Genomic DNA, 12,381 nt, shown 5'->3' with positions numbered 1-12,381 from the left:
TGTTTTGTTTGCTAAAGTCATAGACGCAAAGTTTTGAACAAACAAGAGTTTCGTTAGCTAAGTTAACACATCAGTACATGAGAGTTAAAGTAGTTGTTCGGTTCGTTTATGCAATACTGTATTTTTCTGAATATTAGAACAAACATAGCAAGTATCGAAGATTGGGGCGGATTTCAGTGGAGGCGAGAAACTGGTTTCCATATTTCACTTTCATGTTGAAAGCCAAAATGCATTTTTGCATTGCAAAAAGATTTACTCAAATTGCATATTGTATAAATGCGCACGTTACACTTAATTTAACCCGTCTGAACTTAAAATGTGTGTGGAAACCAGTTTCGCGCCGCGCTTTGTTCTCCGTGTGCATTAACGTAGCCCTACTTTATTTGGATCGTGATATAGCTCAAAGCAGAATGTGCAGTTGGTAGCCACGCGCATTTTTGTTAGATCAGGAACGTGTATCGAAATTGGACGCCTTTTGCTTGAATGCGAAGAAATACAATTATGATCCGATTAAGGGATTTACTATGAAAGTTATGATTAATGTTACATTAAATCTATTTTGAAATAAAATAGATATTTGGCTCCTAAGACATAATGTTTAAAGTACCTGCAGGTACTGAATAACAGAACAGCAAAAGCGTCACCAAAGAATTACCGTGTTAAGCCTATGAAAATAACATACCTCTTTCCATGCTAAGGAAATTGGCGAGGAAACCATATTCACGGCCTGCCTAGAGCGCCATATCCTGTGTCCATGAACATAGCTTCACCGCTGGTTTTAGTCTGCTGTAGGTAAAATATGTCTGTTAGTAATACATAATATGTAATTACCTTTATAACTTACTCTGATTCTTGAGGAATTTCAACGTATATTTAATTATTGTAAACAAATTCTCATTTATATCAGATTGTGTTGTTTTTTTAATACAATTTGGAATATAACTTATCTGTTTATGTATGGTTATTAAAATTATACCGACAAACGTTACACGTTGATGTTGATGGAAATGTACTTTTATTATTACTAATATTAAATGTACTATACTCGTACTATCTCAAAAGTGTAATTAACTAAATTATTTCAAATAAACTGTATCAACTCCTACATATTGTATTATTATTTTGTTAAATCAAGTTTACTAGTCAGTATTTTTTTCAAAAATATATCGGTAGGAGTAAATGATGGTAGTTATTCTAAGGTTAATGAAATTAAAACCAAAATTAACTTAATCAAAAAATTTATTCTATGGAATATTATAATATTAACTATGTTCTTATTTGTAGTGCGTCGTGTTTTTTTAAACATTTATCACTCGAATATACTTTCATTCAGATCAATCATAATCAGTTATTCATATTCTTAATCCGCGCTCCAAGCCGTCAGTCGGCCCCAAAGCCACCATGAAAATACTAGACATTAAAATTAAAGTAAATTAAACATTCATTCCGGGGTGATGTTATTTAAATACTTATATAAACTTTATTAAAACTGATTGAATTACTTTCAATTAAAATCAATGTTAGCATCTCATAGGAGTACCATCTGGATTAGTTGGAATTTTAGGCTTACATACTTTCTTTTTACCCTCGGCACTGCTTACCATGGTGCACGAGAATGTGAAATATCCACAAGACGATGATTTGGTGTAATAAGTATGTGAGTACTGTTTTCTAATATTACTTTCGCTATCTAAATCGCGAGTCACTGACTTTGAAACTGATACATATCGATTATCGTCGGTTTTGGGATGATAAAGTGATCTCAACTCTTTCGGATTAACATTTTTTCCATAGTTATTTGGATAAACATATTTAATTTTTCCAGTCCCCGGAGTTAATTTGACAGTCTGCGCTTGTGACGGTGAATACTTAGAACCTACCACGTACGTCTTGTCTTTCGAGGCAACTGATTTCACACTACCAGTGAACCCAGCGGGGATTGTGTAGCCGCCCATACCAGGTACTTTTTCTCCTGGTTGATAAACACGAGCTTCGTCGGGATGTTCCGAGTTTCTTTGAATAATTTTTGCATCATGATTGTTCAACGAACCTAAAATAATGTGTTGTGTATTTCCACCAGTTGTTTGTTTTATTTCATAGGCCTTCTTGTTTGCACTTTGCAATGACTGATGTGTGGTTTCTGCATCTCTGGCTATATCATCGTAATTTGCATATTCGCCTTGCTCTACAGGTGCGTTGTCATTACCATCTGAACCATAACCGTCGTCTATTTCATATTCGTCTGGTGTTTCATCCTTATCAATAGGATATTCATAATCTGCCCCATTATTGGCATAATTAGTCTGGAAAGATCGTTTGTTGTCTACAGCAGGAGCAAGCGTTGTAGCATTCTCTTGATTTTCAGTTTTGTGATGATCTAAATGTCGATGATCGGAAAAATCGTTTTCTATATTTTCATTGTATTCGTTTTCAATATCCGTCTTTTCTGTGGTGGTACTTTCTTCGTAATATTCAGTTTTAGTCAGAAAAATTTCGGGTGTTTTCTCAGTAGTGGTAATGTCGACATTAATATTTTTATTCTTGTCATCAAACACATCTATTTTGTCAAAAGGAAGAAGATTTGAAAAGACTGCGTCTTTATCCAAACTAGATCCAGCTTGAGCTGCGCCGTTATAACTAATGCCGTATTTGAATGTCCCACGTAGTTGAGACTGTGATGTACCCATCCTCCGACTTGACTGAGCAGATGATGTACCACCACCTTCAAACGGTACCTTTAGTTTGTCATGTTGCTCTTTATTTTCGTCTTTATAAGGTGTAAATCCAATTTGTGCTTGAGATGATGTACTTCCAGGACCTTTGGCTTGGGCGTCGGCCATGCCACCCTTAACACTGCCTTGGACTTGTGAGCTTGATGAATGCATATCTCCGCTACTTTGAGAATCTGTGAGTATGGAACCAGTTTCTGATCCGAGTTTAACTGAAGCTTGAGATTTATTTTTACGCCCTCTGCCTTCTGCACTACTTGATGCACCCTTTTTGCTTCCCGATACGTGACTTTGTGCTGCTTTATTGTCGTCACTTATTTCTGCGTTAGCTGAAAATGATCCGGTTCCCGAATAGGTCCCTTCAACTTGTGTTTGTGCGCGTCCCTTCTCATTGCCTCCTTTGGAAGAAGCCAAAGCGGTTGTGCCATTGACAGCCTGTGCTACACTGGCTTCAGCTTCCGAGTCATAGTCATCAAACGTAGATGATATTGAATTGGGGTCTACAACATTTTGGGGCACACCTGAAATAATAGATAGTGGGATGTTACACATTGTAATAACTTACTTTAACCTTAAAATCCTATTGTTTTTCAAAGTGTTTTTACGCACGATAAATATGTTTAAATTGTTTAAAATGTATTAATTTCTTAGAATTGTAAAACTTACCATTACCACCGTATTCATTGCCTACAGCTCCATTCTGAAAACATAAATAATATAACTGTTTTTAGAAAACCAAGCGAGTTATTGGAAAACTGTCTAAAATAGTATTTTTTATTGCTTTTCTTTCCCGAGAGCAGAGACATCTATTATAGACTAGAAAAAACTAGTAAACACCATATCTGCACTAAAAAGTTAATAATAATAATTTCAGTTGCATGCATTTACACATTTACAAATACATATTATTATATTAATATAATAACAAATATTCCATCTTACCGCTTCTTTGTCGACTGTCTGACCAGAACCTCCATATGGTCCGTTAGGTGTTTGTCCTGTCGCTCCATATGGTGCGTTAGGACTATTTCCTGCGCCTGCGTACGGCCCAGTTGACGATTGTCCTGTTCCTGTAGGAGTTTGTCCTGAGCCCCCGTACGGTCCATTGGGAGTTTGCCCTGTGCCGCCGTACGGTCCTGATGACGTTTGTCCTGAGCCTCCATATGGTCCGTTAGGCATTTGCCCTGACCCTCCGTACTGACCATTTGGAGCGAGTCCTGTGCCTCCGTACGGCCCGTTGGGCGTTTGCCCTGTGCTTCCGTAAGGTCCATTAATGGGCTGCCCTGTACCCCCATAGGGTCCATTAGGGCCTTGACCTGTGCCACCGTATGGTCCATTAGGAGGTTGACCAGTTCCTCCGTATTGTCCGGTTGATGTTTGACCTGGTCCTCCATATTGTCCAGTGGAAATTTGATTTTTATCCCCTGTCTGTTCAGGAGTTTGACCTGGTCCTCCATATTGACCAGTTGAAGTTTGACCTGGCCCACCGTATTGGCCCGTTGGATTCAGACCTGGTATTTCGTATTGTCCAGTTCCTCCGAGCTGCTCAATTGGAGTGGTACCTGAACCGCCGTATGGACCAGTAACACCTACTCCACCATATTGTCCATTGGAAATTTGTCTTGGTCCTCCGTATTGACCCGTGGGAGTTGCACCTGTTCCTCCATATTGTCCAGTCGGACCTTGACCTGCATATTGACCTGTAGGGCCTGTAACGCCTCCGTACTGACCAGTAGGGGTTTGACCAGTCCCTCCATATTGCCCTATTGGAGTTTGTCCTCCATATGATCCAGTAGGACCTTGATTTGTTCCGCCGTATTGACCAGGAGGATTTGGACCTGAGTTTCCATATTGCCCACCTTGACCGGTTCCTCCTTGATGACCAGGGGGAATTTGCCCTGTTCCTCCATATTGACCAGTTGGAGTTTGACCTGTCCCTCCGTATTGGCTAGTAGGGGTTTGTCCTGTTCCTCCGTATTGACCAGGTGTAGCTTGGCCTGTTCCTCCTAATTGACCACCAGGTGCTTGACCGGTTGCTCCATACTGACCACCTGGCATTTGGCTGGACCCTCCAAACTGACCACCCGGTATTAGATTATTTCCACCATACTGACCACTTGGAGCGTGTACATTTACTCCATACTGACCACTTGGTGTTTGACTAGTTCCTCCGTACTGACCACTTGGTGTTTGACCTGTTCCTCCGTACTGACCACTTGGTGTTTGACCAGTTCCTCCGTACTGACCACTTGGTGTTTGACCAGTTCCTCCGTACTGACCACTTGGTGTTTGACCAGTTCCTCCGTACTGACCACTTGGTGTTTGACTAGTTCCTCCGTACTGACCACTTGGTGTTGACCAGTTCCTCCGTACTGACCACTTGGAGTTTGACCAGTTCCTCCGTACTGACCACTTGGTGTTTGACCAGTTCCTCCGTACTGACCACTTGGTGTTTGACCAGTTCCTCCATACTGTCCACTTGGAGATTGACCAGATCCTGTATATGGGCCAATAGGACTTTGACCAGTCCCCCCATATTGGCCAGAGGGGGTTTGTCCTGTCCCCCCATATTGACCAGTGGGAGTTTGTCCCGTTCCTCCATATTGACTAGTGGGCGTTTGACCAGTCCCCCCATATTGGCCAATAGGTGGTTGACCAGTTCCTGCGTATTGACCATTTGGTATATAATTCGATCCTCCGTATTGACCTGGAGATTGTTGACCCGACCCTCCGTATGACCCGGTAGGAGTTTGGCCTACTCCTCCATTTGGACCAATGGAAGCTTGACCGCCACCGTTAGCTCCACTCGGTATATTATTTAGGCCGGCATATGGTGGCTGTTTGTATAAATTATTGCCGTTAGGTCCATATATGTTTTGAATATTACTATCGGGACCTACAACGCAGCAAAAATATGTAGAACCAGGCCCTCTTTGTCGCAATATATCTGATAATATTGGCCAATTAAAGGGGTTACCTCCGCCTCCCACGACGCCACCTGAGCCCGGAAAATTTGTTAAAGTATTACCATTAGGTGCCCCGGGTTGGTTGTTGATAGAATTTGGTAATAATGCATTTTGATTTGGTGGTAATCCGCCATTTACTGATCCTGTCTGATGAGGAGAATAACCGTTATTGGGTTGATTCCCGTTTTGAACGTTATTTGGTACACCTCCACCAGTACCACCACCAGGACCGCCACCATGACCACCATTCACATTTCCATTGGTTGGTATCCTGGTTATATCTATATTACCACCTGGAATTCCATTAGTCCAGTGGGTGTTTGCATTCGGTGATTGTTGATTTATCAAACCGGGTCCGTTTGGGACATTATTCGCAAAGACCCCCGGATTAGCAATGTTTTCGGGAGGTATATTAGAAGATAATGGTTGATCAGTTTTACCAAATCTACCTGATTGATTTGGCAAGTTACCGTTATTCATCGTACCATCTCTCCCTCTTTGATCTGGCTGTGTACCATACTGAGGTAACCCATTAGGCCCGTTGGTTCCTCCCGGCTGATTAGTTTGATAATTGTTACCTAACGGGTTTTGTTGATTGTTAGGCAAACGAGGATCATTATTTCGGTTTATGTTTAGGCCTCCACCAGGCATGTTTGATCCGGAGCCATCTCCATTTAAACCTGGATAAACAGTACTGGGTATATTTTGGCCTGGCCTGTTGTAATCATTTTTAAGATTAGGGTTGTATAAACCATTCGTTGGTGGTTTTGGTCCACGTGTTAAGCTTGCCAACTCAGTATCAGATCGGCCAACACAATCTTCGCAACTTGGATCATATACTGTTTGACTTTGCGCTTGTCCCATGCCACTGTTGCCACCTGGAATAATTTATTTTTGTAAGTCATGCATGATGATAACAAGATTGCATCGTTGTTAAATAAAACTACTTTGAGTTAGGTACTTACTGACGATTGCCCTTGAAGAATCAGCTGCTGAGTGCGCTTCCGCCTTTCCTTCATCTTTTCCATTTCCTCTATCTATTGACAGGTATTGCGACTGTGTCTGACCCCTGTACCTCCCTCTCAACCCATAGTTAGCTTGTCTTCGTGCTCTTATTATTTTCTGCTCTAAGGGGCTGATCGGAGCTCCAGTTTTAAGTTTTATTGAATTACAGAAGAAGCGATCTGTCTTGGAGTTGAAAAGTTGGACCTGTAGGATACAGAAAATAATCATTACTTAGTTGCATTACTTAGGAACATAAATTAAAGTATCTATTTTTTGTGAATAATGTCCGATCCTCTATTTTTAAATTGGTACATTATTCCTAATCTAGTTATCTCACACTTATATTTTTCAGTAAACGTGTTTACAAAGGTCTTAAGTTACTTAATTTAACTTAGACCTTGATATGGTATTTTATGAATCGACCTATTTATGATAAACTTAATTGTGCAACTAAACAGGCCAAGGGAACAATCTCAGCCTTGACAGAAAGAAGTTATCTCCTAAAATACATCATTATTTTTTATTACGATAAAACATGTTTTTTGCAGCTTAGATATTTGACAATTGGGTAGGTATATTATTACAACAATCAATCAAACCAAGTGCTAAGAAGCGATTAATAAAATGCACACAAATCTTCGAATATATCTTTTTCTTAAGTACAGTTGAACAATTATTACTCGATCATGATGCAATTAATTATTTTATGTCGATTTTATATTTAAATCTTAAATTTTTGCCGGTTAGGGAAGTGCCACGAAAAATACCTATTCAAATCGGCATTCACTCAGGTTAATATAAATAGCAATAGATAGGTACAGCAGATTATACAAAAAAACCAACAGTCTAAATTACAATTTTAGTAATTATTACTACTATCTAATTGTCTTATGATTTGATAACTTATCTAAAGTAAGATTTTATTAGGTCACAAGTGCTTAGTGGGGATCATTAAAAGCGTTATGTTAAACATTGATAATAGTTGTATCGGGGTTTAAATGGTTAGTCATGATCATGTTAGCGGAATACCTTAAAGTAAGTAGATATTTAATATGTCTTTAACAGAAAAGGGGCATATTTAAATTTTCGCACAGCACTTCAATGATTTCCATGAAACTTATAACTAATTCGCGAAGCACTGGGGCTAGTCAAATTATAGCTTATTTTTTGAGTATTGGATTTTAGAGAATATTATGCTTCTTTGTAAGAGAGCTATACGCATTTGTTTATAATAGAATAAAACAGCCTAAATATAATATAACCTTACCGCTATAAATTTACGGTGGGGCGGGATACGATTTAGATCACTAAATCCGCAGCGTTCACGGTCATTTGGTCGATAGAAATGCTTTTCCAATTCATTAGCTGTTGCAAAATCCACTGGCCATGTAACACATATCTTCGAGCCGGCGTCTTGGCACACCACATACAGCTGCAAGAGATTTGTGTTAGATCTCAATCGGAAAAGAAGAATTTTGGTTTGATTATTGAGTATTGGAGTATCCTTACTTGAGTTGTCGGAATGCTCTCTACTGGTGTGAGGAATAGGGTTGCTGAGAGTGTGAAGCAGATGATGCTGGCTCGTAGCGCGGGCGCGGAGGCTGGAGGCATGGCGCTGGGCTGGTGCGCGGCGTCGCTCTGCCGCGGCGCGCTCGCGTGACCCGCCGGCCCGCAACCCAAGATGAACCCGCACCAGATATAAGTTCACCCACCCAATTTCGGCGATAGCGCACGAATTCGCCACACTTCTAAATCGCACACAAGGAAGTAAATCTCTATCGGGCGATATTTCGTATCGATTCTGTCACTAGCCTCTACCCGCGACACTGCACGCCTAGATTTTAGTTTCTCGCAAATCTCCCTAGGTATACCTCTTTAGAAAAGGTAGCCTAGACGCTAACGGTAGTGTACCTAGTTTCTGTATGTGTAATAAAAACAAATATGTTGTAGGTAGGCAAGTATCCATATCATAATGATGACTCTCACACTAGACGAAGTGTGACTTTTGCTGGAGAAACGGTTAACCTTTAAAAACAAGAAAAGCTTTTCAGCTATTATCTGTTATTATTATCGTGAATCGACTGTTTTTTCACTATTTATTAATTTCTAGACTAATAGGTACTTTCATTTATATCCACCAGTAACTAATCTTATTGGCAACTTGGTTCATCTTTATGATGTAAAGTAGGTTAAGTATTGCTGTAGCACTAGAAAATAAATGTATTTACTCGTAAATGAGGTATTGTTATTTAAATAATATTTTCAGGTATTTCTTACTTTGTTTGTCATTATTCTATTAGTATCTAAAATAGTGTGTAGTAGATAGTATCTTATTGCTTTGTATTTTAAAAAGGGTCAAGGTGTCAAACACACTAGCAACTAACAAGTAAAACGCATTGACGCTTTGTTGTTTATTAATAAAAACTATAAATCAACAAGTATAAAGCCGTTAAAATTGGGGCCTAATTAAGTACATTTACGCTACTTACTTGATGTAAAAACGCTAATTGCCAAGTTTAGGCCTAACATTGAGCGGTGAAGAATTGCAATAGATTTATAACCTCGTTATTTCTGAGCTAATGTTTGATTCTTTCTTCTTGTAAGAATGCGTCGGGTAGATGAAATGTTGGGAGTAATATCCGGCGGAGTGCGGGTCGGCGGAGCCCTTGGGCGCGCGGCGGTAGTAGTCGGCGGCGTCGGCGCAGTCGCAGGCCAGGCGCGTCTCCGAGCCGCTGCTCTCCAGCGGGTACTTGGGCACCAGCACCAGGCTCTCGGTGGACTTGGTGGGCGCGCAGTGGCTGTGGCTGCGGCCGTACGCCGGGTAGTGGTGCGGCGCCGCGCTCTGCCGGTGCGCGTGCTTCGGCGCCGGCTGGTACTCGTGGTGGCTCTGCGTACTGCGCCCGCTGTGGCTCCGGCCGTGGCTCTTCGAACGGCTCGACTGCTTCGTGCTAGTATCCAAGTACCCGTAACCGAAACCGTACCCACCAAATGCTTTGGTCGTCAAATTATCCCACGACTTAGGCTTCACGTGCTGGTGAGAGCTCTGATACTGTATCTTTGGTGAGGATTTCGCCTCCGATCGATCGTTATCCCAAAAAAGGGTGTCGCTACTGAGAGATGTACTGTAACTGGAAGCAGAATTATCACAGGGTACTGTAGCATTACTGGTAGCGTAGGACTGTAAACTGCATTGACTCGTCTGTGTCGACTCCGTAGTTAAATATCTGTAGCGGCTTGAACAGTGTCCGGATGAGCAAACTTTCTTGGCTCGCGTATGGGAGCATCCATCCGGTTTCTGAGTAGATTTGTCTACTTGTTGGCATTTTTCCTTTCGTTTGTGTTCCTTCGAACACTCCTTCTTGCGTCGTATTTTCTTCCGTGAATTAGGCACGCAATGTGGGTCGCAGCAGGGACTGGCGAGGTCGTAAGCCTCGAGACTGTTCGCATCCTGGTTGTTGTGATTGGGCATGCACGGTGTGCAGCTGTGGCTATGGTTATTTCTGTGAACCTTCCCATGTTTCCCGTTTGCTACTTTGTAGTTTTCTGAAGCTCGATGGCATTCGTTCGTGTTTTTCACTATGTAGTGATGGCAATCGCGCCTATTTCTTGGAGAGCCAACGGTGATCACAAAGCTTCCCGTTCTTATGTTAGGCTGTATGACACACGTTCCGTATCTCGGGTCCAGATACTGGTACATGAACACATTCGCTTGAGGAGGCTTGGCGGCAGTGACATTTTCACTGGAAAGCGTAGGCCGATTGTAGGAGTTGATCCCGTCGCCCGCATTGTTCTCCTCCGTATCTGAAATAACGTCTGAAGGAGAATTCTTCTTTTTCTGCGACGGCAAACTGTGCGTTTTCCAGTTGGAATCAAAAAGTTGTCTTTCGCGGACGGTGAGTTGATCTAATTCGCGCATTTTGGACTGAATCGCTCGTTGTAGGTTAATGTATTTGAGGTGGAGTTCGACTTTTCGGACGCAGTCCTCGAAGATGACTACCATGCGCATCCGCGAGTCGCAGTTGTTGATGGCGTCGACGATGGCGGCGTGGTCGGCGCGCTCCACGTCGGCGCCGTTGATGGCCAGGATGACGTCGCCCTCGCGCATGCCCGCCAGCGCCGCCGGCCCGTCCGCCTCCACGTGGTCCACGTACGTGATCACCTCTATCTCTTGCTCCTGTGAAAAAACACATCTCATTACGTCACATATCACCAAACTACCGACCAACTTCTCAATATGGCCGATTGATTATAGTTGTTCTAATTACGATCGCTTGTTATCGCTTGTCTCATTGCCGGCAAATGTAAATCTAGACCTAAATAAGTGAGTGTGCGAAACCGCGAACTGTCTTAACTACTAACAGACAAAGATTTATTATAAATCGCGTGGCCACAAGATGTTAGTCACAGACCTATTAACTCAAAACTTGTCATAATTATGAACAACTTATTGCTACATTTTATTTACGTGTTTGGAAATATTATATTTCGCATCGCTCATAACATACGCGTATACATTATTAGTTTGTGTAGAAAACTGTTTTTTTACCTTTTTGTAATGTATGCCGTAGCTCTGTAATGTGAAACCATAAGTGCCGTTTTTCTTCTCAACGATGATGGTGCGTCTCCTCCAGTCTTCCTCGCCTTTTCCACTTCTCTCCGACTTTGCGGACTCCCGCATCTAAGAAATTAAATGCATATTTTATTTTTTGTTAATAAGAGTGGATTTTTCTTTGTTACCGCTATGAGCGTAAAGTGGATTACGAAGTTAACCTTATAAAAAAGGAAAACTTTTTCGAGCACTGCTTTAAACTATTTTCAAGTATAAGTACTTACCGAGTTGTCCAAGGAGTCTTCTTTGGAGTCATTGCTTAGGAGCTTTTTGCCGTTGCTCAAGCTGCTTGGACACCGTTCATTGAGTTTCGGAGAACTCATGGCTACTCGCGCCCTACGGGGCTCTGACGAGTGATGCTACCGGAATTTAAAAGGCATGCCCCACACACTTATTTCTACTCACTTATATTAACTTCTAGCGAATGATCTAAATTAAACCTATCATACTTCTATTGAGACCATTTACCTGCTCATTTGAGCAAGGCAAATCATTAAGGCGAGGTGGCGCATGCGTGAGATCCGCACATGCGTGGAATTCCTTTACATTAATTTGTTTATTTTATTTTTAAGCGATTTTTACAAGAATCAGTAATATTTATTTTTTTCTTTGTTAAGTTATTGGCAACTGCATCAAACAACACGTAATGCAGTGTTTCAATTTTATGTTTTAGTCCTTAATGTGCATTCAGCCGTACGGGGTTGCCGGGCATGCGCTCTTCGGGCTACGTACACCTTGCAAATCATCATTGGGTCAACCGAGTTCAAATGTTCGCTTTGAATTTGAACTTTATGTACATATTCCGTAATATCTAGAATAAAGATAGGATATGCAGACTACTTCAGTACATCGACCTTAAGGGTTTGGAATTGAAAGCCTTCATAATGCGATCAATAGCAATGCAATTGTACATAAGTAGGTATGTAATAGATGCAAAGGTATAAGTATTAGAATGTAGATTTCACTAACCCAAATCAGTTTTTAAAAAGCAGCAATGGCTAATTTCCTACTTCCTACAAACCAACCTTACTTAAGTATTTCTTATAACATGCTCAACTATTTTGTATGACAT

The 12,381-nt window shown here is 41.2% G+C and overlaps 2 protein-coding genes across 2 annotated transcripts; both read right to left on the bottom strand.

Annotated features, from left to right (window-relative positions):
* Positions 1 to 1,257: 1,257 nt before the first annotated feature.
* LOC114366446 (hornerin) lies at positions 1,258 to 8,404 on the bottom strand. Its single transcript, XM_028323315.1, has 7 exons — positions 8,210 to 8,404; positions 7,968 to 8,132; positions 6,661 to 6,904; positions 4,866 to 6,573; positions 3,672 to 4,791; positions 3,396 to 3,429; positions 1,258 to 3,250 (listed from the first exon to the last, which is right to left on the bottom strand). Exons 1-7 carry the CDS (start codon positions 8,309 to 8,311, stop codon positions 1,521 to 1,523), a joined length of 5,103 nt encoding a protein of 1,700 aa, XP_028179116.1. The 5' UTR covers positions 8,312 to 8,404; the 3' UTR covers positions 1,258 to 1,520.
* A 692-nt stretch (positions 8,405 to 9,096) lies between these two features.
* ssp6 (short spindle 6) lies at positions 9,097 to 11,919 on the bottom strand. Its single transcript, XM_028323340.1, has 3 exons — positions 11,534 to 11,919; positions 11,247 to 11,378; positions 9,097 to 10,874 (listed from the first exon to the last, which is right to left on the bottom strand). The coding sequence occupies exons 1-3, from the start codon at positions 11,630 to 11,632 to the stop codon at positions 9,255 to 9,257; spliced, it is 1,851 nt and encodes a 616-aa protein (XP_028179141.1). The 5' UTR covers positions 11,633 to 11,919; the 3' UTR covers positions 9,097 to 9,254.
* Between the last annotated feature and the right edge of the window lie 462 nt (positions 11,920 to 12,381).

Source organism: Ostrinia furnacalis, unplaced genomic scaffold (genome assembly GCF_004193835.3).
Source record: "Ostrinia furnacalis isolate ACB-3 unplaced genomic scaffold, ASM419383v2 OfSCF0635, whole genome shotgun sequence".
Classification (NCBI taxonomy): Eukaryota; Metazoa; Arthropoda; class Insecta; order Lepidoptera; family Crambidae; genus Ostrinia; species Ostrinia furnacalis.
The sequence above is the reverse complement of the archived record's forward strand: the minus strand, read 5'-3'. Positions and strand labels throughout refer to the sequence as shown.

Excerpts from the sequence above, each read along its gene's own strand:
- LOC114366446 (XM_028323315.1), bottom strand. The coding sequence starts at position 8,311 with ATGCCTCCAGCCTCCGCGCCCGCGCTACGAGCCAGCATCATCTGCTTC. Across the intron at positions 6,574-6,660 it reads TTCTTCAAGGGCAATCGTCA|GTGGCAACAGTGGCATGGGA; the intron begins GTAAGTACCTAA and ends AAATTATTCCAG. Across the intron at positions 4,792-4,865 it reads CACCAAGTGGTCAGTATGGA|CCAAATGCCAGGTGGTCAGT; the intron begins GTAAATGTACAC and ends TGGAGGGTCCAG.
- ssp6 (XM_028323340.1), bottom strand. The coding sequence starts at position 11,632 with ATGAGTTCTCCGAAACTCAATGAACGGTGTCCAAGCAGCTTGAGCAAC. Across the intron at positions 11,379-11,533 it reads AAGACTCCTTGGACAACTCG|ATGCGGGAGTCCGCAAAGTC; the intron begins GTAAGTACTTAT and ends TTAATTTCTTAG. Across the intron at positions 10,875-11,246 it reads ACGGCATACATTACAAAAAG|GAGCAAGAGATAGAGGTGAT; the intron begins GTAAAAAAACAG and ends GTTTTTTCACAG.